This window comes from Prionailurus viverrinus, chromosome C2, assembly GCF_022837055.1.
Source record: "Prionailurus viverrinus isolate Anna chromosome C2, UM_Priviv_1.0, whole genome shotgun sequence".
Lineage (NCBI taxonomy): Eukaryota > Metazoa > Chordata > Mammalia > Carnivora > Felidae > Prionailurus > Prionailurus viverrinus.
In genome coordinates, this window is record NC_062569.1 from 117,111,500 (window position 1) to 117,136,126 (window position 24,627).

Consider the following 24,627-nt stretch of genomic DNA (forward strand, 5'->3'; position numbering starts at 1 on the left):
AAACAATGCAAGACTCTCCACCTACTTACTTGAGCCTCTGCAAACAAGGAGGAGAAGTAGCTAATGTAGTCAATGAATGGTATCCACTGTTATTATTTTTACTAGTGATGGAGCCAAAATGGAAAAAAATCACTATTCATGGAACATCACAAACTTTCTTGTTCTCTTGGACCTGACTAACCTCTGGCACAAGTCCTACCCTTTCATCTTTTTAATCATGTTTCAATGCACAGGATATAAAGGGGAAGGGGTTTTACTTTTTAAGTGTTTGCTGATTAGTTGAATGAATTCTAAGAGTTAGATGTGGGACTGGAATAAGAGGTTTCATCAGAGGCACCGGGTTGGGGTTTAGGGTGAGCTAATACAAAGGACTGGATTGTCAAATCAGATTCTCATGAACCTACCTACTATCAAGATTTATTAATAATTTCAAGTACACAAGTAATCAAAGTGCACAAAAGAAGCAGGGACATCCAAAGTGGCTACCTCAGTCTTGCTTATAGCTCAGAATAGCTCAAACAGAGCTTCTAGCTCAGAATGTTTTCTAGCTCAGACAAGAGATGAGTTCTCTAAGCAAAGTTCACAGGTAAGTTCACACAATGGGGAGATGTCATATTTCTAATATATCTTAAGGAGTTGAAAAACTTGTATGACGTTCTCTAGAAAGCTGTGCCTCACAAATCTACAGATTCTAGGCTGTGTTTACCACAATCCTAATCAGGGATATTCTGCTCAAAAAATGACATAAGTAGGAGTTCTCCTGACAGCAACATTCATTAGTCTATTCACCAAGGAGGTCAGTTATCAACATGTTTAACTGGGTCACCTGCCTTCTTTCTTTCCATGGGAGTGCCTCCATAGAAATCAAGAGAAATGGATCACAGCCCAGCTGCTAACTCCTTTCCCAGAGAGTTATCAAGCTCTTCCTGGATCACTGAAAAGGCTGATGTTTTAATCTCCACTAGGATTTCTTTTTTAACGTTTATTTGTTTTTGAGAGAGAGAGAGAGAGAGAGAGAGAGAGAGAGAGAGAGAGAGAGAGGGAGGGAGACAGACACAGAACTCAAAGTGGGCTGCAGGCTCTATGCTGTCAGCACAGAGCCCTACATGGGGCTGAAACCCACGAACCACAGGATCACGACCTGAGCCGGACGCTTTACCAACTGAACCACCCAGGCACCCCTCCACTAGTATGTTTTGTACCTATACCTATTTCTTGCATTTATGATATCCTATCATAAGAAAGTCTTTGATACTCCTAACTACCTGAATGAATGAATAAATGAATGAGGGATTTAATATGCAGTCATCTCAAAAGTATATTTTCAAAGACTATTTACTAATTAACATGTTCATGGGGCACTTGGGTGGCTCAGTCGGTTGAGCATCTGACTCCTGGTTTTGGCTCAGGTTATGATCGCACAGTTCATGAGATCCAGCCCGGCATCAGGTTCTGTGTTTATGGCATGGAGCCTGCTTGGGATTCTCTCTCTGTCTCTCTCTCTGCCCCTCCTGTGCACACACACATGCTCGTTCTCTCAAATTTTTAAAAATAATAATTAACATGATCATAAATTAAATAGACAAAGATACTGAATTCTATTCTGATTTCTATTATAAATACTATACGCAGTCAAAGAAGTTAAGTTGGTGTAAGTTTCAATGGGTGGCTTATTTTCTGCTTTATATTTCTTTGTATTTTTCAAATGTTTTATGAGGCTAAACTACTTCCATGTTAGGAAAGGTTATTAGAATAAACCTCTTCAGTTTAAATATTAATCTGTTGCTTACTTTGTAAAATTTGCTTTGTTACACCCATACTCCATCCTTAACATGACCAAAGTTGGGTGTCCCTCCTCTTGTTCCCTCTGTACTCTATTCTACTACCACATTCTTGCCGCATTTTAAAATAATTGCCCTGAGGACCTTGAGAACAAGGAGCATTTCATATATATTTTAGTATCTGCAGTGCCTAGCAAAGTTCTGATATAAAGTACTTAATAGATACATGACAGGGGTCGGCGGCAAGATGGCGGCTTAGGAGGACGCTGGGCTCACTGCACGTCCTGCTGATCACTTAGATTCCATCTACATCTGCCTAAATAACCCAGAAAACCGCCAGAGGATTAGCAGAACGGAGTTGCCGGAGCCAAACGCAGACGAGAGGCCCACGGAAGAGGGTAGGAAGGGCGGCGAGGCGGTGCGCGCTCCACGGACTGGCGGGAGGGAGCCGGGGCGGAGGGGCGGCTCGCCGGCCAAGCAGAGCCCCCGAGTCTGGCTTGCAAAAGCGGAGGGGCATGACGGACTGTGTTCCCACAACAAGCGCGACTTAGCGTCTGGGAGGTCATAAGTTAACAGCTCTGCTCGGAAAGCGGGAAGGCTGGAGGACAAAGGGAGGGAGAGCTGCTGAGGCCCCTGACAACAGAGCTCAGTTTGGTGGGGAACAAAGGCGCTCGCCAGCGCCATCTCCCCCGCCCATCCCCCAGCCAAAATCCCAAAGGGAACCGGTTCCTGCCGGGGAACTTGCTCGCTCCGCACAAACACCCAACTCTGCGCTTCGGCGGAGCCAAACCTCCGGCAGCGGATCTGACTCCCTCCCGCTGCCACAGGGCCCCTCCTGAAGTGGATCACCTAAGGAGAAGTGATCTAAGCCTGCCCCTCCTGCCCCCGAGCACCTTGCCTACCCACCCCAGCTAATACGCCAGATCCCCAGCATCACAAGCCTGGCACGGTGCAAGTAGCCCAGATGAGCCACACCACCCCACAGTGAATCCCGCCCCTAGGAGAGGGGAAGAGAAGGCACACACCAGTCTGACCGTGGCCCCAGCGGTGGGCTGGGGACAGACATCAGGTCTGACTGCGGCCCCGCCCACCAACTCCAGTTATACACTACAGCACAGGGGAAGTGCCCTGCAGGTCCGCACCACTCCAGGGACTATCCAAAATGACCAAGCGGAAGAACTCCCCTCAGAAGAATCTCCAGGAAATAACAACAGCTAATGAGCTGATCAAAAAGGATTTAAATAATCTAACAGAAAGTGAATTTAGAATAATAGTCATAAAATTAATCGCTGGGCTTGAAAACAGTATACAGGACAGCAGAGAATCTCTTGCTACAGAGATCAAGGGACTAAGGAACAGTCACGAGGAGCTGAAAAACGCTTTAAACGAAATGCATAACAAAATGGAAACCACCACAGCTCGGCTTGAAGAGGCAGAGGAGAGAATAGGTGAACTAGAAGATAAAGTTATGGAAAAAGAGGAAGCTGAGAAAAAGAGAGATAAAAAAATCCAGGAGTATGAGGGGAAAATTAGAGAATTAAGTGATACACTAAAAAGAAATAATATACGCATAATTGGTATCCCAGAGGAGGAAGAGAGAGGGAAAGGTGCTGAAGGGGTACTTGAAGAAATAATAGCTGAGAACTTCCCTGAACTGGGGAAGGAAAAAGGCATTGAAATCCAAGAGGCACAGAGAACTCCCTTCAGACGTAACTTGAATCGATCTTCTGCACGACATATCATAGTGAAACTGGCAAAATACAAGGATAAAGAGAAAATTCTGAAAGCAGCAAGGGGTAAACGTGCCCTCACATATAAAGGGAGACCTATAAGACTCGTGACTGATCTCTCTTTTGAAACGTGGCAGGCCAGAAAGAATTGGCACGAGATTTTCAGGGTGCTAGACAGAAAAAATATGCAGCCGAGAATCCTTTATCCAGCAAGTCTGTCATTTAGAATAGAAGGAGAGATAAAGGTCTTCCCAAACAAACAAAAACTGAAGGAATTTGTCACCACTAAACCAGCCCTACAAGAGATCCTAAGGGGGACCCTGTGAGACAAAGTCCCAGAGACATCACTACAAGCATAAAACATACAGACATCACAATGACTCTAAACCCGTATCTTTCTATAATAACACTGAATGTAAATGGATTAAATGCGCCAACCAAAAGACATAGGATATCAGAATGGATAAAAAAACAAGACCCATCTATTTGCTGTCTACAAGAGACTCATTTTAGACCTGAGGACACCTTTAGATTGAGAGTGAGGGGATGGAGAACTATTTATCATGCGACTGGAAGCCAAAAGAAAGCTGGAGTAGCCATACTTATATCAGACAAACTAGACTTTAAATTAAAGGCTGTAACAAGAGATGAAGAAGGACATTATATAATAGTTACAGGGTCTATCCATCAGGAAGAGCTAACAATTATAAATGTCTATGCACCGAATACCGGAGCCCCCAAATATATAAAACAATTACTCATAAACATAAGCAACCTTATTGATAAGAATGTGGTAATTGCAGGGGACTTTAATACACCACTTACAGAAATGGATAGATCATCTAGACACACGGTCAATAAAGAAACAAGGGCCCTGAATGAGACATTGGATGAGATGGACTTGACAGATATATTTAGAACTCTGCATCCCAAAGCAACAGAATATACTTTCTTCTCGAGTGCACATGGAACATTCTCCAAGATAGATCATATACTGGGTCACAAAACAGCCCTTCATAAGTTTACAAGAATTGAAATTATACCATGCTTACTTTCAGACCACAATGCTATGAAGCTTGAAATCAACCACAGAAAAAAGTCTGGAAAACCTCCAAAAGCATGGAGGTTAAAGAACACCCTACTAACGAATGAGTGGGTCAACCAGGCAATTAGAGAAGAAATTAAAAAATATATGGAAACAAATGAAAATGAAAATACAACAATCCAAACGCTTTGGGACGCAGCAAAGGCAGTCCTGAGAGGAAAATACATTGCAATCCAGGCCTATCTCAAGAAACAAGAAAAATCCCAAATACAAAATCTAACAGCACACCTAAAGGAACTAGAAGCAGAACAGCAAAGGCAGCCTAAGCCCAGCAGAAGAAGAGAAATAATAAAGATCAGGGCAGAAATAAACAATATAGAAACTAAAAAAACTGTAGAGCAGATCAACGAAACCAAGAGTTGGTTTTTTGAAAAAATAAACAAAATTGACAAACCTCTAGCCAGGCTTCTCAAAAAGAAAAGGGAGATGACCCAAATAGATAAAATCATGAATGAAAATGGAATTATTACAACCAATCCCTCAGAGATACAAACAATTATCAGGGAATACTATGAAAAATTATATGCCAACAAACTGGACAACCTGGAAGAAATGGACAAATTCCTGAACACCCACACTCTTCCAAAACTCAATCAGGAGGAAATAGAAAGCTTGAACAGACCCATAACCAGCGAAGAAATTGAATCGGTTATCAAAAATCTCCCAACAAATAAGAGTCCAGGACCAGATGGCTTCCCAGGGGAGTTCTACCAGACGTTTCAAGCAGAGATAATACCTATCCTTCTCAAGCTATTCCAAGAAATAGAAAGGGAAGGAAAACTTCCAGACTCATTCTATGAAGCCAGTATTACTTTGATTCCTAAACCAGACAGAGACCCAGTAAAAAAAGAGAACTACAGGCCAATATCCCTGATGAATATGGATGCAAAAATTCTCAATAAGGTACTAGCAAATCGAATTCAACGGCATATAAAAAGAATTATTCACCATGATCAAGTGGGATTCATTCCTGGGATGCAGGGCTGGTTCAACATTCGCAAATCAATCAACGTGATACATCACATTAACAAAAAAAAAGATAAGAACGATATGATCCTGTCAATCGATGCAGAAAAGGCCTTTGACAAAATCCAGCACCCTTTCTTAATAAAAACCCTTGAGAAAGTCGGGATAGAAGGAACATACTTAAAGATCATAAAAGCCATTTATGAAAAGCCCACAGCTAACATCATCCTCAACGGGGAAAAACTGAGAGCTTTTTCCCTGAGATCAGGAACACGACAAGGATGCCCACTCTCACCGCTGCTGTTTAACATAGTGCTGGAAGTTCTAGCATCAGCAATCAGACAACAAAAGGAAATCAAAGGCATCAAAATTGGCAAAGATGAAGTCAAGCTTTCGCTTTTTGCAGATGACATGATATTATACATGGAAAATCCGATAGACTCCACCAAAAGTCTGCTAGAACTGATACAGGAATTCAGCAAAGTTGCAGGATACAAAATCAATGTACAGAAATCAGTTGCATTCTTATACACTAACAATGAAGCAACAGAAAGACAAATAAAGAAACTGATCCCATTCACAATTGCACCAAGAAGCATAAAATACCTAGGAATAAATCTAACCAAAGATGTAAAGGATCTGTATGCTGAAAATTATAGAAAGCTTATGAAGGAAATTGAAGAAGATTTAAAGAAATGGAAAGACATTCCCTGCTCATGGACTGGAAAAATAAATATTGTCAAAATGTCAATACTACCCAAAGCTATCTACACATTCAATGCAATCCCAATCAAAATTGCACCAGCATTCTTCTCGAAACTAGAACAAGCAATCCTAAAATTCATATGGAACCACAAAAGGCCCCGAATAGCCAAAGGAATTTTGAAGAAGAAGACCAAAGCAGGAGGCATCACAATCCCAGACTTTAGCCTCTACTACAAAGCTGTCATCATCAAGACAGCATGGTATTGGCACCAAAACAGACACATAGACCAATGGAATAGAATAGAAACCCCAGAACTAGACCCACAAACGTATGGCCAACTCATCTTTGACAAAGCAGGAAAGAACATCCACTGGAAAAAAGACAGTCTCTTTAACAAATGGTGCTGGGAGAACTGGACAGCAACATGCAGAAGGTTGAAACTAGACCACTTTCTCACACCATTCACAAAAATAAACTCAAAATGGATAAAGGACCTAAATGTGAGACAGGAAACCATCAAAACCTTAGAGGAGAAAGCAGGAAAAGACCTCTCTGACCTCAGCCGTAGCAATCTCTTACTCGACACATCCCCAAAGGCAAGGGAATTAAAAGCAAAAGTGAATTACTGGGACCTTATGAAGATAAAAAGCTTCTGCACAGCCAAGGAAACAACCAACAAAACTAAAAGGCAACCAACGGAATGGGAAAAGATATTCGCAAATGACATATCGGACAAAGGGCTAGTATCCAAAATCTATAAAGAGCTCACCAAACTCCACACCCGAAAAACAAATAACCCAGTGAAGAAATGGGCAGAAAACATGAATAGACACTTCTCTAAAGAAGACATCCGGATGGCCAACAGGCACATGAAAAGATGTTCAGCGTCGCTCCTTATCAGGGAAATACAAATCAAAACCACACTCAGGTATCACCTCACGCCAGTCAGAGTGGCCAAAATGAACAAATCCGGAGACTATAGATGCTGGAGAGGATGTGGAGAAACGGGAACCCTCTTGCACTGTTGGTGGGAATGCAAATTGGTGCAGCCGCTCTGGAAAGCAGTGTGGAGGTTCCTCAGAAAATTAAAAATAGACCTACCCTATGACCCAGCAATAGCACTGCTAGGAATTTATCCAAGGGATACAGGAGCACTGATGCATAGGGCCACGTGTACCCCAATGTTCATAGCAGCACTCTCAACAATAGCCAAATTATGGAAAGAGCCTAAATGTCCATCAACTGATGAATGGATAAAGAAATTGTGGTTTATATACACAATGGAATACTACGTGGCAATGAGAAAAAATGAAATATGGCCTTTCGTAGCAACGTGGATGGAACTTGAGAGTGTGATGCTAAGTGAAATAAGCCATACAGAGAAAGACAGATACCATATGGTTTCACTCTTATGTGGATCCTGAGAAACTTCACAGGAACCCATGGGGGAGGGGAAGGAAAAAAAAAAAAAGAGGTTAGAATGGGAGAGAGCCAAAGCATAAGAGACTTAAAAACTGAGAACAAACTGAGGGTTGATGGGGGGTGGGAGGGAGGAGAGGGTGGGTGATGGGTATTGAGGAGGGCACCTTTTGGGATGAGCACTGGGTGTTGTATGGAAACCAATTTGTCAATAAATTTCATAAAAAAAAATAAAAATAAAAAAATAAAAATATACTAAAAATGAAAAAAAATATATATATATACATGACCTAATTTACAAAAAACTATAAAAATAATTTAGTACGAGAAAATGAAAATGTGACGGTAAACTTTAAGTAGGAGACACACATAAAATGTCTTCTAAGAACCCATTTTATATCTGTAATTAAGTGTTTAAGGTTTTTTTTTTTTAAGATTTTATTTTTAAGTAATCTCCACACCCAACGTGGTGCTAGAACTCACAACTCCAAGAGCAAGAGTTGCACGATTCACTGAATGAGCCAGCCAGGTGTTCCTGTTAAGTGTTGTTTTTTAAGGCATAATACTTGCATAAATACTCTGCTAAAGTTTGAATAAACCTCAAAGTTAACATTCAAAAAAAAAATAAAGTACTTAATAAATGTTGGATAAATTAATAAATGCTGATAAAATCTTATTTTCAAGATTGTATTTTTTTTTAATATGAATTTTATCATGTTCCATACAATGCCAAGTGCTCATCCCAACAGGTGTCCTCCTCAATGCCCATCACCCACTTTCCCCTCCATCCCCCCCCCCCCATCAACCCTCAGTTCATTCTCAGTTCTTAAGAGTCTCTTATGATTTGGCTCCCTCCCTCTCTAACTTGTTTTTTCCCTTCCCCTCCCCCATGGGCTTCTGTTAAGTTTCTCAGGATCCACATAAGAGTGAAAACATATGGTATCTGTCTTTCTCTGTATGACTTATTTCACTTAGCATAACACTCAAGATTGTATTTCATATTGTCAATCTATACTTGAGACATTTTTAGTGTTGAAAATACAATAGCTACAAACTTTGGATGTCTCTTCAACCTTTTACAATTGTATTTAATGTGGAATATTTTGATCTGTACAATCTTAATAAAAAGAAGTGTGTACTTTGTGCAAATTACAGATTTAAAAAAAAATTTTTTTAATGTTTATTATTGAAAAAGGAAGAGACAGAGTGTGAGCAGGGGAGGGGCAGAGAGAGAGAGAGACAGAGAATCCAAAGCAGACTCCAGGCTCTGAGCTATCAGCGCAGAACCCGACGCAGGGCGCTCAAACCCATGAACCGTGAGATCATGACCTGAGCCAAAGTCGGACGTTCAACTGACTGAGCCACCCAGGTGCCTCAAACAAATAACAGATTTTTAATCTGAGAATCTCTGACTCCTGCCATCTAACTTGAGAAAAAGAAGAAAAAGGAGGAGGTAGGGGAGTAAGAGAAGTATCAGCAGTAGCAATAGTAGCCGTAGGGGTATTAAGGGTTTGCTTGTGTTTTCTGGATTCCAAACATACGACTAAGCATATCATGATAGTATGCAAAGCTAACTGAATTAGTTGACCTTTAAAAAGAAAATATATACATAGCTGAAACACTGGTGGAAATCTTCCATTCTAATAGACCTGTATGTCCAAAGATTATTTTTCCAACATGAATATATCAACGTTTTAGTCACTGTGTTGATGAATGATGAGGACTCAGGCTTCACAGTCACCAGGTATCCCTTATCTCAGCTCAAGAGCATGACAGAGGTATTGTTGGTGATTTTTATTTTTTTATTGTTTCTTTTAAAACACAATTCTTGCTGTCAGAGTACCACTTTTTAAGGATAGTTATCTGGATGATTTATACAAATTTTCAAAATGTTACTGAATAATCTATGCTTCCTTTTTCAATGAGTTCACAAATTGGATTTTACTTGTCAAGTAGTGAGAAAAGAGAACCAGAAGGGGTCAGTATTTTAAATGTGATTGATTTTCTCTGGGTAAATAGATGACATGATACATTACTGCAATAACATACCAATATTTTTGTTATAAATCATACTCTTCAGTTCGTGCTTTCCCACCTAAAAATCATGTAAACTTCTCTTGCACAAACACCATGGCACTTTCTAGAGACAACATGTATATCATTTTCAGCATATTTTCTCACTCTGTTTATCCTAATACATTTAATAAAAATGAGGCAAGAGAACCTGATTATGTATGTACACAGTTTGTAACAGAAACGACTGCTCTCAGAAATTATTTTGAGAAATGATAATAAAGATATACTTTCAAACGGTATTCAATTAATAAAAATGTCTTATGTTCAATTATTCCTTATATCATTGTCCTACATTCTCATCTTCTGAAAATGGTTTGGGGACAGATGTGTAAGAGAGTTGTATACAGTTTTATCTTCCTGTATTGTAAATTAAATAGAAGAGTCTAATTTTTCCATTTCTGTATGGATAAATCAAAGGGTCCTCAATAAGTGTACAATGAAGCCATATGCTTTGGTATCTATCTCCTGTCATCATTGTGCCCTCTAATAAGTTTTTCATGCTAAAAAGAAAAATCAGGATTGATCACTGTTTTCATGATTATATGCATACATTAATCTTTAAAAGAATTTTTAAAAAAAGACTTACATATCTACTAATATTAGTCTTTAAAAAAAAGTGTAAATCAAGAAACTTCTATTAAAAAAAGTATCAATTTTAGGGGCACCTGCATTGCTCAGTCGGTTAAGCATCCGACTCTTGGTTTCAGCTCAGATCATGATCTCGTGGTGGTTCGTGAGTTCAAGCCCCGCTTCCCGCTCCACGCTGACAGTGCAGAGCCGTCTTGGGATCTCTCCCTCTTTCTCTGCCCCTCCCCTGCTCACTCTCTCTGTCTCTTTTGAAATAAATAAATAAACTTTAAAAAAGTACCAATTTTAATTTAGGTATCACATTCATAAAAACATGTAAGATTAATATTTGGCTACAGAGTATTGTGTTTTCAAAAGCTACAACTGTAAACACTGTGTAGATGGCCTATTTAATATAAATATGAATGATTTCTGATAACGTAAATGAATATACAGCCATAGAGAGCATAAAGTATCTTTGTGTACCATAATCTGTCAGCTGACAAATGCAAATACAAGTCTAGTCTTCAACAAAACAGTACAAAAAGTTTTCCTTATTTGCCTCTCAATTATCCTCTTGTTTTCTCCCTCCTGAGTGCCATCTTCTGCCCACAATATCAGGCCAGGCAATATTTGCTTGCTTGCCTTCTAACTGCTCTTTGCAAATGTAAATAAGGATCTACTATCAATCCTTTATACTTTTGACTAAAATTCACACATCAATATATTTACTCTCTTGCATATGTTTGCATTTGAAACCTTTTATTTCTTATTGTGGAATAAAAGGATTACCTTTTGTTAAAGGGAGGTAAGGCAATAACTAGGTGAAAAAGATTTCGAAAAAAGTAGGGAACTTCTTTATATGTGGTATGGTGATAGAGCTATGAGAAAATTACTATATATGTGTGTACACACCCACACACATATTTCATTTTCTGGAGTCAGGGGCAGGTGATACAAGAAAAATTGTGGCTAGAGTTATCATTTTTTCCTTTATCTTTTTAACTCCCAGACTTGTAGATGTCAGGGAACTAGAACTGCTTTCTGTGCCTAGAGCTTGGGTATCCCACGCCTTCCCCGGTATCATCATTATCATACAGCAAAGGGACCCAAAGTTTCAACTAGTCTAAGTGGCTCTGAAAACTCTCACACAGACCAAGCATCAGGGACAGGAAGTGCAGAGTAGCTGGTCAAGGAAAAGAATACAAGACAGCTGGTATGATGGTGCTCCCCATGTGGTTACATGAAAATCTACACCTGTAGTGATTGAGAGGTCAGTTTTGCACCTGTTCGATATGCTACTAAAATGATGTAGCGCTAAAGCCACTCCTTTTGGAGACTAAGACAATGGGGGAGGGGAGGGGCCACTAAGGAAGAGCCTTCGTTGTTAAGGCATAAGAAGGTGCCTATGTGAGGTTTATACAAATGCAGGACCTTCATGATGATGACTGTAATGCTATATGATGTTATATATAACATAATGATCTCGCATTAGACCGTGCTGACAGCTTGGAGCCTGGAGCCTGCTTCAGATTCTGTGTGTGTCTCTCTCTCTCTGCCCCTCCCCTGCTCACCCTCTGTCTCTCTCTCTCACTCTCAAAAATAAACATTTTTAAAAAGTAAAAAGAAAAAAAAAAGGAATAATGTAAACATCCAAAATTAGAAGATTAAATAGCATAGGATAGACTGACGCTATTTAATATTTCACAAAAGTTGAAAAGAACAAAGTAAATCTACAAGGAAAAAAAAAACTAAGAAAAATTAAGTACAAAAAAGCAAGTTTCAGATCAATATATACACAACGATAGCAGTTATTTTTTAATGTATTTCTCTATGAACATGTAATTGTAAAATGAGCTATAGAACAAGTTTGGAAGAGTGTGCCCCAAACTTAAGCCCAACAGTTAACTCAGTGAAGAAAGCTGGTATTTGGCTGGGTCTATGTCCAAGGGGGCTTTTTGCTTCATTTTCATTATCTGAGTTTGTTTACAATGAAAATGTTTGCATTTAATAGTTGTACAATAAAATATATTTTTTAAATGCTATCAAGAGATCAAGTAAAATTAAAATTGAAAAATATCTATTTATCCATTTAATGGATCTTAGTATTTTTAACAAGCATAGATTTGGAAGAATAAAGGGAACAGAAAATAGATTACCATGAATTGAGACAAAATGGGAGGAAAAGCAATTGACAGAATATAAAACACAAAAAGCTTAATAATGAACCGGAAGAAAAAGAAGTATAGGGAGGCTTTTTCATGAGAGAAAGAACAATGATATTCTCAGGAAGCCTGGTTGCTTAATCACACCTTAAAAAAAATTAGAGGTCACAATGGTAACAAGCCATCATAACACTTATTGTCTATTACAAGGCATAAGTTATAATAATAGCAAGGCCCAGAGTAGCTGGAATAATTAACCAAGAAGCCAGATCAACATGCCAAAGCTAATAACCCAAGAGGTAGAAGGGGAAAAGTGATATAAAATTCTCAAAATATCTTAGGGTTTAGTAGATGAAAGGCTGACAGTGGAATCATATGAACAGTTTAAATGCCAGATGAGTAACATCTACAAGAACCCTCTAATGGGTACTAACCAGAATAGCCATAATGAGCTGATACTTAATCCAGTACAAGAACAAGACTACATATTAGTTGACTGTAATACTTAGATAATGGCATGTATTCATTGTTGTGTATCAATCAGAAGTTGGAAGCAAACCACATTGTCAGCAGTGCATAAAATGTGAATCATTCTTATTCCACATGTAAGAGATAATAGGTGATAATGCATCATTTAACCATATTTTAAATATTTCAGAGAATTTTTGTTCAGCATTAAACAACAGGAATTGCTTGAGAGTGGAGTATAAGTAGAAATCTCTTTTAAAACCAGCACAGTATGTCTCACAGTGTCTCTTTTTAGAGGAAAGCCAAGTATCTCTTGGTGGTCACATGCTTCTAGAAAACTCTTAAAGGGCAGATAAGTGCTAACAATAAACTACAACTTCCTAGGAGGCTGACTCATCCAGAACAATGTGTCCATTACCAACAAAATACAACCTGGTCCAAAGCTACTATTATGGGGGTGCTGTTCAGGTCCTGAAGAAAGAATAGGGTGCCGAACCCTAGATCTGAGACAGTCCAGATATGCAAACAATTTTAAATGACAATACACAGCAATACCAAATTTCATTGAGTGGATAGGAGTAGTGAGGCCTTAGAGTAGGAGAGCTGAAAGGAAAAAGGTTAAGAATTTTCTGGATACAGCCTTTGGAGGAATAATTACCAACACCTACACAGGAAACCCTCCATTTGGGGACTTCTCTGTGTCATGATTTGTCATGCCTATTTAAATTACATTAGAAGCCGGGATAAACTTTTGTATTAATAGCCCTCACCTCAAGAGTTCTATCTGCAGAACAGGCAAATTGCTCCTTTGGCTTATCCTCCAGGCTGCCTTCTGAGAATCAGAAGAGAACAACCAATTTCGATCATTTGAACACGGAGCATCAACTAACACCTAGAGAAAAAAAGGATATATGATGCAAATACGTAGTACATGGAGAAGCTATGTAAAATGTGATTTAAAAAATAGCTAATAAATAAAGTCATGTCTTTTAAAGCCAAAAATATATCATGCTAAATTCTTCATGACCTTTCTTCAGTAATACTTTACACTTCCAGTGTTTGTTTTTCTGGGGGGGGGGGGGGGAGGGTAACAGGAGAACTAAAAGTCTACTAACGTATAATCACATTTCATACTCGACAACTACAGCAAAAATTTTTACAGAAGTTACTCATTTTAAACAGACATAACTATATTTCTGAATTCCCAGCATTTACTCTTAAGAACTAATATTTCAATTTTGGTTTATTGAAATGTTCTCTTTTTCTTCAACTGTCATACGCTGATATGAAATATTACCAAATTAAAGCAATACAGTGCACATGTTTGTACACTGACCCAAATAACATCTGATCTTTTCCTGAGTATCTTTGAGGCACTTGGAAATGAAAAACATTCAATAATCCCCAATCCCAATGTTACCGCTTCCTTTGAACCATGCTGACCATCAAATAAAAACTGCTTCCTTGTTCACTTTATCAAAATTTCCCAGAGTACTGAGAAATTGTATCAGGCTATGTCTGGAAGCAGATGGAAAACAACAACAACAAAGCAGCATAACAGCGGTATCATTGGGAGTCCATCAGTTTGTCACAATGTAATAACAGTACCTTGTCAAACATTTCAGGCTGGGCATCTCCCATTTCTCTGCCATCCAATTCAGACACTTTAATTACATTTACCAAAGGCTGTGGGATGAATGATTCTAACGTCTGCCTCAGCCACCTCAATCTCAGACTATCATGTTCATTACAGTGAAGATAACCTAAATATAAAGGATTAAAAAGTTTTAAACTGAATGCAATGGAACTGTTAAATTTCCACTTTTGACCAAATAAATTTCAGAAAGAAATTCATCATAATCATGCAGAAATAGGGCGCAGAGATAAATATTATGATTATGTTTAAAAAATAGCAATACACACACACACACACACAAATTTATAATAGTCATGCCTTACACAGCCCATCAGCTCTGACCACACACTCATTCAAATTTAATTATGGATTCCTAAAGATATGCTATGCAACCAATACCTCAAACACAGTTCTCCCCTAAAGCTCTAAAGAGCAAATGATATATTTGGTGTATGATCTTTCTTTTCCTTTTTTTTTTTTTTTTTTTTTTGTTTACTTTTGAGAGAGAGAGAGAGAGACAGACAGAGGAGTGAGTGGGGGAGGAGCAGAGAGAGGGAGACACAGAATCTGAAGCAGGTTCCAGGCTCCGAGCCATCAGCACCAAGCCCAAGATGGGGCTCGAATCCATCAACCCTGAGATGATGACCTGAGCCAAAGTTGGACGCTTAACCAACCGAGCCACCCAGGCACCCCAGTTTTCCTTTCTTTCCTTCCTTCCTTCTCCCCTTTCCTTTCCTTCTTTTCCTTTCCTCCTTCTCTTCCCTTCCCTTCCCTTTCCACCTCTCCTCCCCTCCTGTCCCTTCCCCTTTTCTTTCTTCTTTCTCCTTCCAGGAAAGAACATATTAAGTAAAAGAAAGTATATGGTGTATGGGAAAAGACACATAAAGTGCTGTTGGCTCTATGGGAAATCATGGGCTCAAGTTATGAGCTATAAGACTCTGGGGAAGTTTCTTAGCTTTCTTTTTTTTTTTTATTTTTTTTTTTTTTTTTAAATTTTTTTTTTTCAACGTTTTTTTATTTTTATCTTTGGGACAGAGAGAGACAGAGCATGAACGGGGGAGGGGCAGAGAGAGAGGGAGACACAGAATCGGAAACAGGCTCCAGGCTCTGAGCCATCAGCCCAGAGCCCGACGCGGGGCTCGAACTCACGGACCGCGAGATCGTGACCTGGCTGAAGTCGGACGCTTAACCGACTGCGCCACCCAGGCGCCCCTCTTAGCTTTCTTTAAGAGTCTCAGTTTCCTTTTGTGTCAAATGGATATTATACCTAGTGAAGGGATTCAGAACATGCATCTCTAAAACATGCCACTTTGCCCTGTTGATTATTTTGAGTTAAAGGCACCTGAATAACAGCAGATGCACAAAGGGCATTTCTGTCTTCCTTTTTTCTTCCTGAAAGCCGGAGATGAACTCTCACATGACAGACACTCTCCCTATACCAGAAGGAAAGAAATATTCTGATCATCAAGAGATGAGGAGTTAGGGCCCAGAGAAATCTGCACAAATAGACCTTGTTAAAAATTCTTCCTGTCTTCTCCCCCACATGGGTTACTTTTCCACAACTGGCACTTTATGTTCAACCTAGTAATATAAGCACTTAGACTTGGGCACTTTTTTGGATCTTTGTTTTCTTGTGGCAACTCCCATATACATGTAAAATTCTAGTAAACAAAATTTATATGCTTTACTTCTACTAACCTGTTTTATGTCAGTCTCAGCAAAATGTTATCTCCTCTACACTGGCTGCCTTAAAAACCTGTTCAGTTTAAAACGTGATACTTTAGGGGCACCTGGGTGGCGCAGTCGGTTAAGCGTCCGACTTCAGCCAGGTCACGATCTCACGGTCTGTGAGTTCGAGCCCCGCGTCGGGCTCTGGGCTGATGGCTCAGAGCCTGGAACCTGTTTCCGATTCTGTGTCTCCCTCTCTCTCTGCCCCTCCCCCGTTAATGCTCTGTCTCTCTCTGTCCCAAAAAATAAATAAATGTTGAAAAAAAAATTTAAAACGTGATACTTTAGTAATATTTCTAGCATAGGACTGCAAAAGTAGTAGTAACAAATGTTTATGATTATTAACAATTCTTGAGTCCTTATCATGTGCTAGGCCTTGCTCTAAAAACTTTACATGTCAGGGGGTGGGCCTGGGTGTCTCAGTTAGTCAAGCATCCAACTCTTGATTACAACTCAGGTCATCTCAAGGTTTGTGGGATCAAACCCCACGTCTGGCTTCACGCTGACAGCATGGAGCCTGCTTGGGATTCTCTCTCTCTCTCTCTCTCTCTCTCTCTCTCTCTCTGCTCTGCCCCGGCTCACATGCTCTTTCCCCCTAAATAAATAAACATTTAAAAAAAAATCAAAAACAAAAACTTTACATGTAGGGTCACATTTAATCCTCACAAACCTGAGGTAGGTACTTTTTTTAAAACTAAAAAAAAAATGTTTTTTTAATTTTATTTTTGAGGAGGAGGAGAGAGAGAAAGCAAGCATGAGCAGGGGAGGGACAGAGATAGAGACACAGAATCCGAAGCAGGCTCCAGGCTCTAAGCTGTCAGCACAAAGCCTGACACGGGACTTGAACTCATGAACCATGAGATCATGACCTGGGCCAAAGTCTGATGCCCAAGGACTGAGCCATCCAGGCTCCCCCTGGTACTTTTATTGTTATTTATATTTTACTAATGAGGAAACTTAGACCATGAGAGGTTAAGTAATTTGCCTAAGTTCAGAACCAGAAATCCACCAGACAGTTCCAGAGCCCTACCTATCGTTAAGCACCTCTTAAGCATCATGCTATATACTGCTTCTCACTATAGAAGGCACCTATAAATGGTTTATTCCCTAGTGAAATAGTGATTTGTCTTTCCTTTATTTAAATATATATGTACATATCTTTTTAATGTTTATTTATTTTTGAGAGAGAGAGCACATGCACACAAGTGGGGCAGAGGCAGGCAGAGAGAGAGGCACAGAGAGAGAGAGACAGAGAGAGACAGAGAACCTGAAGGCCTCAGGCTCTGAGCTGTCAGCACAGAGTCCAACATGGGGCTCGAATTCATGAACCATGAAACCATGACCTAAGCTAAGTTGGAGGCTTAACCAACTGAGCGACCCCAGGCACCCCTAAGTACACATTTTCTTAAAATTAATTTAATCATTTAAAAATTTTATTTATTTAAATTCAAGTTAGTTAACATAGAGTGTAGTATTAGTTTCAGGAGCATTATTTTCTTCTGCTGTGTCTGTTAAGTTCCCCATGAGCGAAATCATACATTTGTCTTTCTCTGACTTACTTCGCTTAGCATAACACACTCTAGTTCCACGCATGTTATTGAAAATGGCAGTATCTCATTTTTTTTCAATCACTGAGTACTATTCCATTGTGTATATATACATCTTCTTTACCCATTCATCAGTCGATGGGACACTTGGGCTCTTTCTGTAATTTGGCTATTGTTGATAGCACTGCTATAAACACTGGGGTGCATGTGGCCCTTCAAATCAGCACTCCTGTATCCTCTGGATAAATACCAAGTAGTGCAATTGCTGGGTCGTAGGGTAGTTATATTTTTAATTTTTTGAGAAACCCCCATGCTGTTTTCAAGTGGCTGTACCAGTTTGAATTCCCATCAACAGTACAAAAGGTTTCCCCTTTCTCCACATCTTCACCAACAGCTATTTTACATGTTTGTATATATTTATATATATCATACAAGTTATATGATATATATAAATATATAATCTATAAATACAAGCATATGTTTTAAAGTTTATTTATTTATTTACAACGAGCGAGAAATGTGTAAGTGCAGGGGAGGGGCAGAGAGAGAGGGGGAGAATCCTAAGCAGGCTCCACACCATCAGCACAGAGCCTGACGTGGGGCTCAAACTCATGAACCAAACCATGAGATCATGACCTGAGCTGAAATCAAGAGTCAGAGGCTAAACTGACTGAGCCACTTAGACACCCCTACAGGCATATTTTTAAATGCACAAAAGTACAAAGAACATCAAAAATTACCTCAAACCAATTGTCTTCAGGTAACCATTTAACATTTTGATAATCACACCACATTGCTTTATGTGTATACTCATATAAAACTTATATAAGTGGAATTATATATTATCCTCGAGTTGTTGCATCTCATTTTTCATCTACCCTCTCCACCAGCTGCCCATCAAAAGGAACTTAAATTATTAACCCAATATAAGCCTCGTTTTCCACATATACTATGCCAACACTTTAAAAGAAACACTACCGAGTCAACAGGTAGAAATGTAAGTAATTGTTAAAGGCTGCTAAATAGTACATGAGATGGAGACGCCAGCCTTTATTCATCCATTACCAATCACTGGGCATTCACATCGCTGTCACTAATAAAGCACAGTAAACATCTTTATACAGTTATCCTATTATAATATGATTTTATTATTATGACACAGTTTCAGAGAAATGGATAGGTTAGGGTAGGGGAATTTTTTACTTTTAGTAAATATTACCCGGTCCTTCCAGTAAACTCCCACAAGAAGTGTTATTATCAAAGTGGTGTTGTAGTATAACACGAGATGGGATGTTGTAGTATAATCCTTGATCTATAACACAATTATCTTTTCATTTTCCATTTGCCATTTGGTTTTGCTTTTCTGTCAATGATTATTCTTATTCTTTGTCCTTTTTTTTTTTTTCCTGTTCCACTATTTGTATTTTTTTCTACTAGGTAAGAGATATTTTCATAGTATAGATACTAACTCTCTATCTGCCATGTGATCTGCAAATCTTTCCTAAATTGCATTCTGAATTTATTTGTAGTATCTTAATTCTAAGATAAGTTTCACAATTTTTTAATAGTCAATCATACCACTTTTATAATTCCTAGGTTTTTTGGTCTTATTCAAGGCAGTCTATTCAGACTAGATTTTCAGGTCTGACTCAGCTCAACATTCATGCAGGCCATGTCTGGCCTCACCCCACAGGAATCACAGCTTGCCAAGAGGGGAGGGTGAGGCACTCCTCTTTCATGGAAGACCTTGGGCAATCCTCACAGTTGGTAATTTAGGTGCAAGATGATAAGAATCACACTGGGAAGGTGTAGGAGCTGTCCTGGCTTAAAAGCTTCATGTCCCATAGGAGACAAGATCTCCTCTAACAACTCTATAGGCACAGCTTCCAGGATCCCCATGAGGGACATGCCAAGTTACAAGAATCCGTGTACTCAGGAAGGCCCAGTCAGGGCATCCCCATGAGATCTCTGGGGCTTATTTATTCTTTCTCCAAGTGCACATGGATTTTACCCTTCAGGATCTTTTTTATCATGAGCAATGTTGCCTGGAAACATAGTGACAATATGTCCGGTTACCAGGGAAACAAAGCTGGAGTACTAAATGAAGGTGAAATTCTAATGTAGAGGGGAAATATTTTTGTAAACCCTTTGCTCAAATATATATCTGTATAAATATATATGCATTTACAAATCTATATATATCGACACCTATGTTATTGTTTTTTGATTGCCACTCCAGGATTAAAAACTTTTAATGATTTCCCATCATCCATTAAAGTTCAAACTAGTGATTTATTTCAAGGTCTGTGATAATAAGCTCTCACGACAACCTTTCAATTTTGCAACCTCCTGCTATTTTATCAACATACTCTGTGCTCCACCAAATTTGACTGACTTGTCCACTTCTCATACATACTTCAAACCTCTCTTACAGTACTTACCATAATTTGTCTTAGGATAGAGGTTTGTGTGTGTTTTGCTTACCTTTCCTACTACCAGTGTGCCGTGACTTCTATATGGAAAGTGCTCAGGAGATGGCATCAATTTTGTCAGGAGCAGAAAAGAGTAGAAAATTACCTTAAAGGGGTGCCTGGGTGGCTCGGTCAGTTAGGCATCTGACTTTGGCTCAGGTCATGATCTCACGATTTGTGAGTTCGAGACCCGCATCAGGCTATGTGCTGACAGCTCAGAGCCTGGAGCCTGCTTTGGATTCTGTGTCTCCCTCTCTCTCTGCCCTTCCCCCTCTCACTGTTCTCTCTTCCTGTCTTATAAAAATAATAAACATTAAAAAAATTTTTTTTTAAAGAAAGTCACCTTATTTGCAATTGCATGGGTAGTATACTCTTTTTTACTTTAGTTTATGTGTTTCAAATGAAAGAAGAGAGATCACAACCAACACAACAGAAATACCAACAATGATAAGAGAATATTATGAGCAATTATATGCCAACAAATTGGGCAATCTGGAAAAAATAGACAAATTCCTAGAAATATATAAACTACCAAAACTGAAACAGGAATAGAAAATTTGAACAGACCCATAACCAGTAAAGAAATTGAATCAGCAATCAAAAATCCCCCAACAAACAAGAGTCCAGGGCCAGGTGGCTTCCCATGGGAATTCTACCACTCATTTAACAGGTATTAAAGTTAATACCTATTCTTTTGAAGTTGTTCCCAAAAATAGAAATGGAAGGAAAACTTCCAAACTCATTCTATGAAGCCAGCATTACCTTGATTCCAAAACCAGACAGAGATCCCACTAAAAAGGAGAATTACAGGACAATTTCCCTGAAAAACATGGATGCAAAAATTCTCAACAAGATACTAGCAAACTGGATCCAACAATACGTTAAAAGAATTATTCACTATGGTCAGTAGGATTTATTCCTGGGATTCAGGACTGGTTCAATATCTGTAAATCAATCAATGTGATACATCACATTAATAAAAGAAAGGATGAGAACCACATAACACTCTCAATAGATTCTGAAAAAGCATTTGACAAAATACAGCATACTTTCTTGATAAAAACCCTCAAAGTAGGGATAGAGGGATCATACCTCAAGATCATAAAGGCCATATATGAAAGACCCACCACTAATATCCTCAATGGGAAAAAACTGACAGCTTTCCTCCCAACATGACAAGGATGTCCACTCTCACCACTGTTATTCAACACAGTTTGGCAATCAGTCAACAGAAAGAAATAAAAGGCATCCAAATCACAAGGAGGAAGTCAAACTTTCACTCTTTGCAGATGACATGATACTTTGTGTGGAAAACCCAAAAGACTCCACCAAAAATGCTAGAACTGATACATGAATTGAACAAAGTTGCAGGATATAAAATCAATGTACAGAAATTGATTTTATTTCTATACACCAATAATGAAGCAGCAGAAAGAGAAATTAAGGAATCGATCCCATTTACAATTGCACCAAAAAACATAAAATACCTAGGAATAAACCTAACCAAAGAGGTGAAAAATCTATACACTGAAAACTATAGAGAGTTTATGAAAGAAACTGAAGACACAAAGAAGTAAAAAAAACATTCCATGCTCATGGATTGGAAGAACAGATATTGTTAAAATGTCAATATTACCCAAAACAATCTACACATTCAATGCAATCCCTATCAAAATAATACCAGCATTTTTCACAAAGCTAGAACAAACAATCCTAAAATTTGTATGGAATCAGAAAAGACCCCGAATAAGCTGGAACATCACAATCCCGGATTTCAAGCTGTATTACAAAGCTGTAATCAAGACAGTATGGTACTGGCATAAGAACAGACACATAGATCAATGGAACAGAACAGAGAACCCAGAAATGGATCCACAAACGTATGGCCAACTAACCTGTGACAAAGAAGTAAAGAATAGGGGCGCCTGGGTGGCGCAGTCGGTTAAGCGTCCGACTTCAGCCAGGTCACGATCTCGCGGTCCGGGAGTTTGAGCCCCGCGTCAGGCTCTGGGCTGATGGCTCAGAGCCTGGAGCCTGTTTCCGATTCTGTGTCTCCCTCTCTCTCTGCCCCTCCCCCATTCATGCTCTGTCTCTCTCTGTCCCAAAAATAAATAAACGTTGAAAAAAAAAAAATTTAAAAAAAAAAAAAAAGAAGTAAAGAATATTGAATGGAAAAACACAATCTCTTCAGCAAGTGGTGCTGGGAAAAATGGACAGCAACATGCAGAGGAATGAACCTGAACCACGTTCTTACATCATACACAAAAATAAACTCCAAACAGATGAAAGACCTAAACATATGACAGGAAGCCATCAAAATCCTAGAGGAGAAAACAGGCAACAACCTCTTTGACCTCAGCCACAGCAACTTCTTAGTAGACAAGTCTCCAGAGGCAAGGGAAACAAAAGCAAAAATGAACTACTGAGACCTCATTAAGATAAAAAGCCTCTGCACAGTGAAGGAAACAATCAGCAAAACTAGAAGGCAACTGACCATAAGAGGCTCTTAAATACAGAGAACAAACTGAGGGTTGCTGGAAGGGTGTTGGGTGGGGAAAGGGCTAAAGGGGTAAAGCACATTAAGGAGAACACTTGTTGGCATGTGCACTAGATGTTGTATGTAAGTGATGAATCACTAAATTCTATTCTTGAAATTATTATATGTTAATGTAATATAATATAAAGGGCTAAAGGGGTAAGGCGCATTAAGGAGAACACTTGTTGGGATGAGCACTAGATGCTATATGTAAGTGATGAATCACTAAATTCTATTCTTGAAATTATTATATGTTAACTAACATAGATTTAAATTTTAAAAAATTAGTTTACGTGTTTATTTTGGGAGGCATTAAAGGATTTGCTAAGGCAGCTTACGGACAGGCTAAAAGCTCTTGTCTAAAAGCTTGAAATCACTAGAAAACAACCTAAGACAAAAGTTTGTTACGGAGGGGATGCAATCCCAAGGAAGTCAGAGTGAGAGAAAAAAGGAAGTAAATCATGCAAAAGGAGAGCACAAATGTAAAAGGGTTTTTAATCAAGCTGGCTACAGCACTGGTCAGTCTCTCAGGATATGTCCACAGTCTGAAAATACTGAGCCTTGGAAGAAACTATGGGGTTTAACAATATAGGGAGGAAGAACAATGAATCTGCTGGCATCTTCCTGCTTCCTGCCTCTCATTGGTTAAAATCCCTCTCAATAGCTGCTAACTCCCACACACTTCAGGTCTGTGCTACCTGGCCCTAGCCAGAGAGTCCCAAGGCCAGTTACAGCAACCACTTAAGTGTGGTGATTTCTGCTGGTCAGCTGGCCGCTATCTGGAGGCTCCTCAGTTTGTGGCAGTAGTAACATCAGCAGCAGATACCCGCAGGAATAGCATGAATCTTTTCTAGGGTTTCTCCAGTCTGGAAACAATTCAGGTGTCTCCAGCCCTGACGTGAGGAATGACAGTAAAGGTGAAGCCAAACATATCTGTGGTGGAGCATAAAATGGGGCCAAGGCAGCTCCCCAAAGTCACACCTTGTCCCCATCAGATACTAAGAGACTCAAAGGAGAAAAACATGTCTCTAATTATTTTTCATTCCACTTCTCCCTTTTTCTGGTTTAAATGTTTTACATTCCATTTCCATTATTTTATTAGTAAACCTAAAGATTTTAACATGCATATGTAAAAAAAAAAAATCTACATTAAGTCAACCTTTACCATTTTTCCTAAAAGATATAAGAATCTTTTAATTCTCCTTCTCAAACTAGATGCTATTATTACTGTGTGTTTGGGTTTTATTTGGGCTTACCTTTTTTAACAGCACAAATTATTATCATTGTCTTCTACAGTCAATGGCAGATTCTTCCCATATATTTCCCATCGTCTTTGTTCTTCATTTTTTCTTGTATGTTTTATCATTCATCTACAATGGCTTTCCTTCTTCCTGAAGCACATCCTTCAGAATCATCGGTAACAAACTTATACTGTCTCTCTTTGTCTAAAAACCATGTCCATTTCACTTTTGCTCTTCAAAGATATTTTGGTGAATGTATTTCTGGATTTACAGTCATCTTTTCTTAGGACATTGAAAATAGCATTCCTCTGAATGCTAGTTTCCATTGTTACTCTCAAAGGTCAATCCTCAGGTTGTTATCTTTTGAAGGTAAAATGTCCACTTGACTGCTATTAAGATCTTCTCTTTATTTTCAGTGTTCTACAACTTGACTATAATGGTCTACACTGGCTTAGTTGTGCTTACACAAATTCAGAGAGTTCTGC

At 39.0% G+C, this 24,627-nt stretch overlaps 1 protein-coding gene across 3 annotated transcripts in view; it reads right to left on the minus strand.

The window, feature by feature from the left end:
- Window positions 1–24,627, minus strand: part of NSUN3 (NOP2/Sun RNA methyltransferase 3) — a 67,404-nt gene that overhangs the window by 24,788 nt on the left and 17,989 nt on the right. For all 3 annotated transcript variants that reach the window (XM_047876216.1, XM_047876215.1, XM_047876217.1), the window contains exons 4-5: window positions 14,592–14,746; window positions 13,754–13,875 (exon numbers count right to left, since the gene is read on the minus strand). In XM_047876216.1, the coding sequence (XP_047732172.1) occupies window positions 13,754–13,875; window positions 14,592–14,746 (277 nt within the window). The remainder of the gene's footprint in view (window positions 1–13,753; window positions 13,876–14,591; window positions 14,747–24,627) is intronic.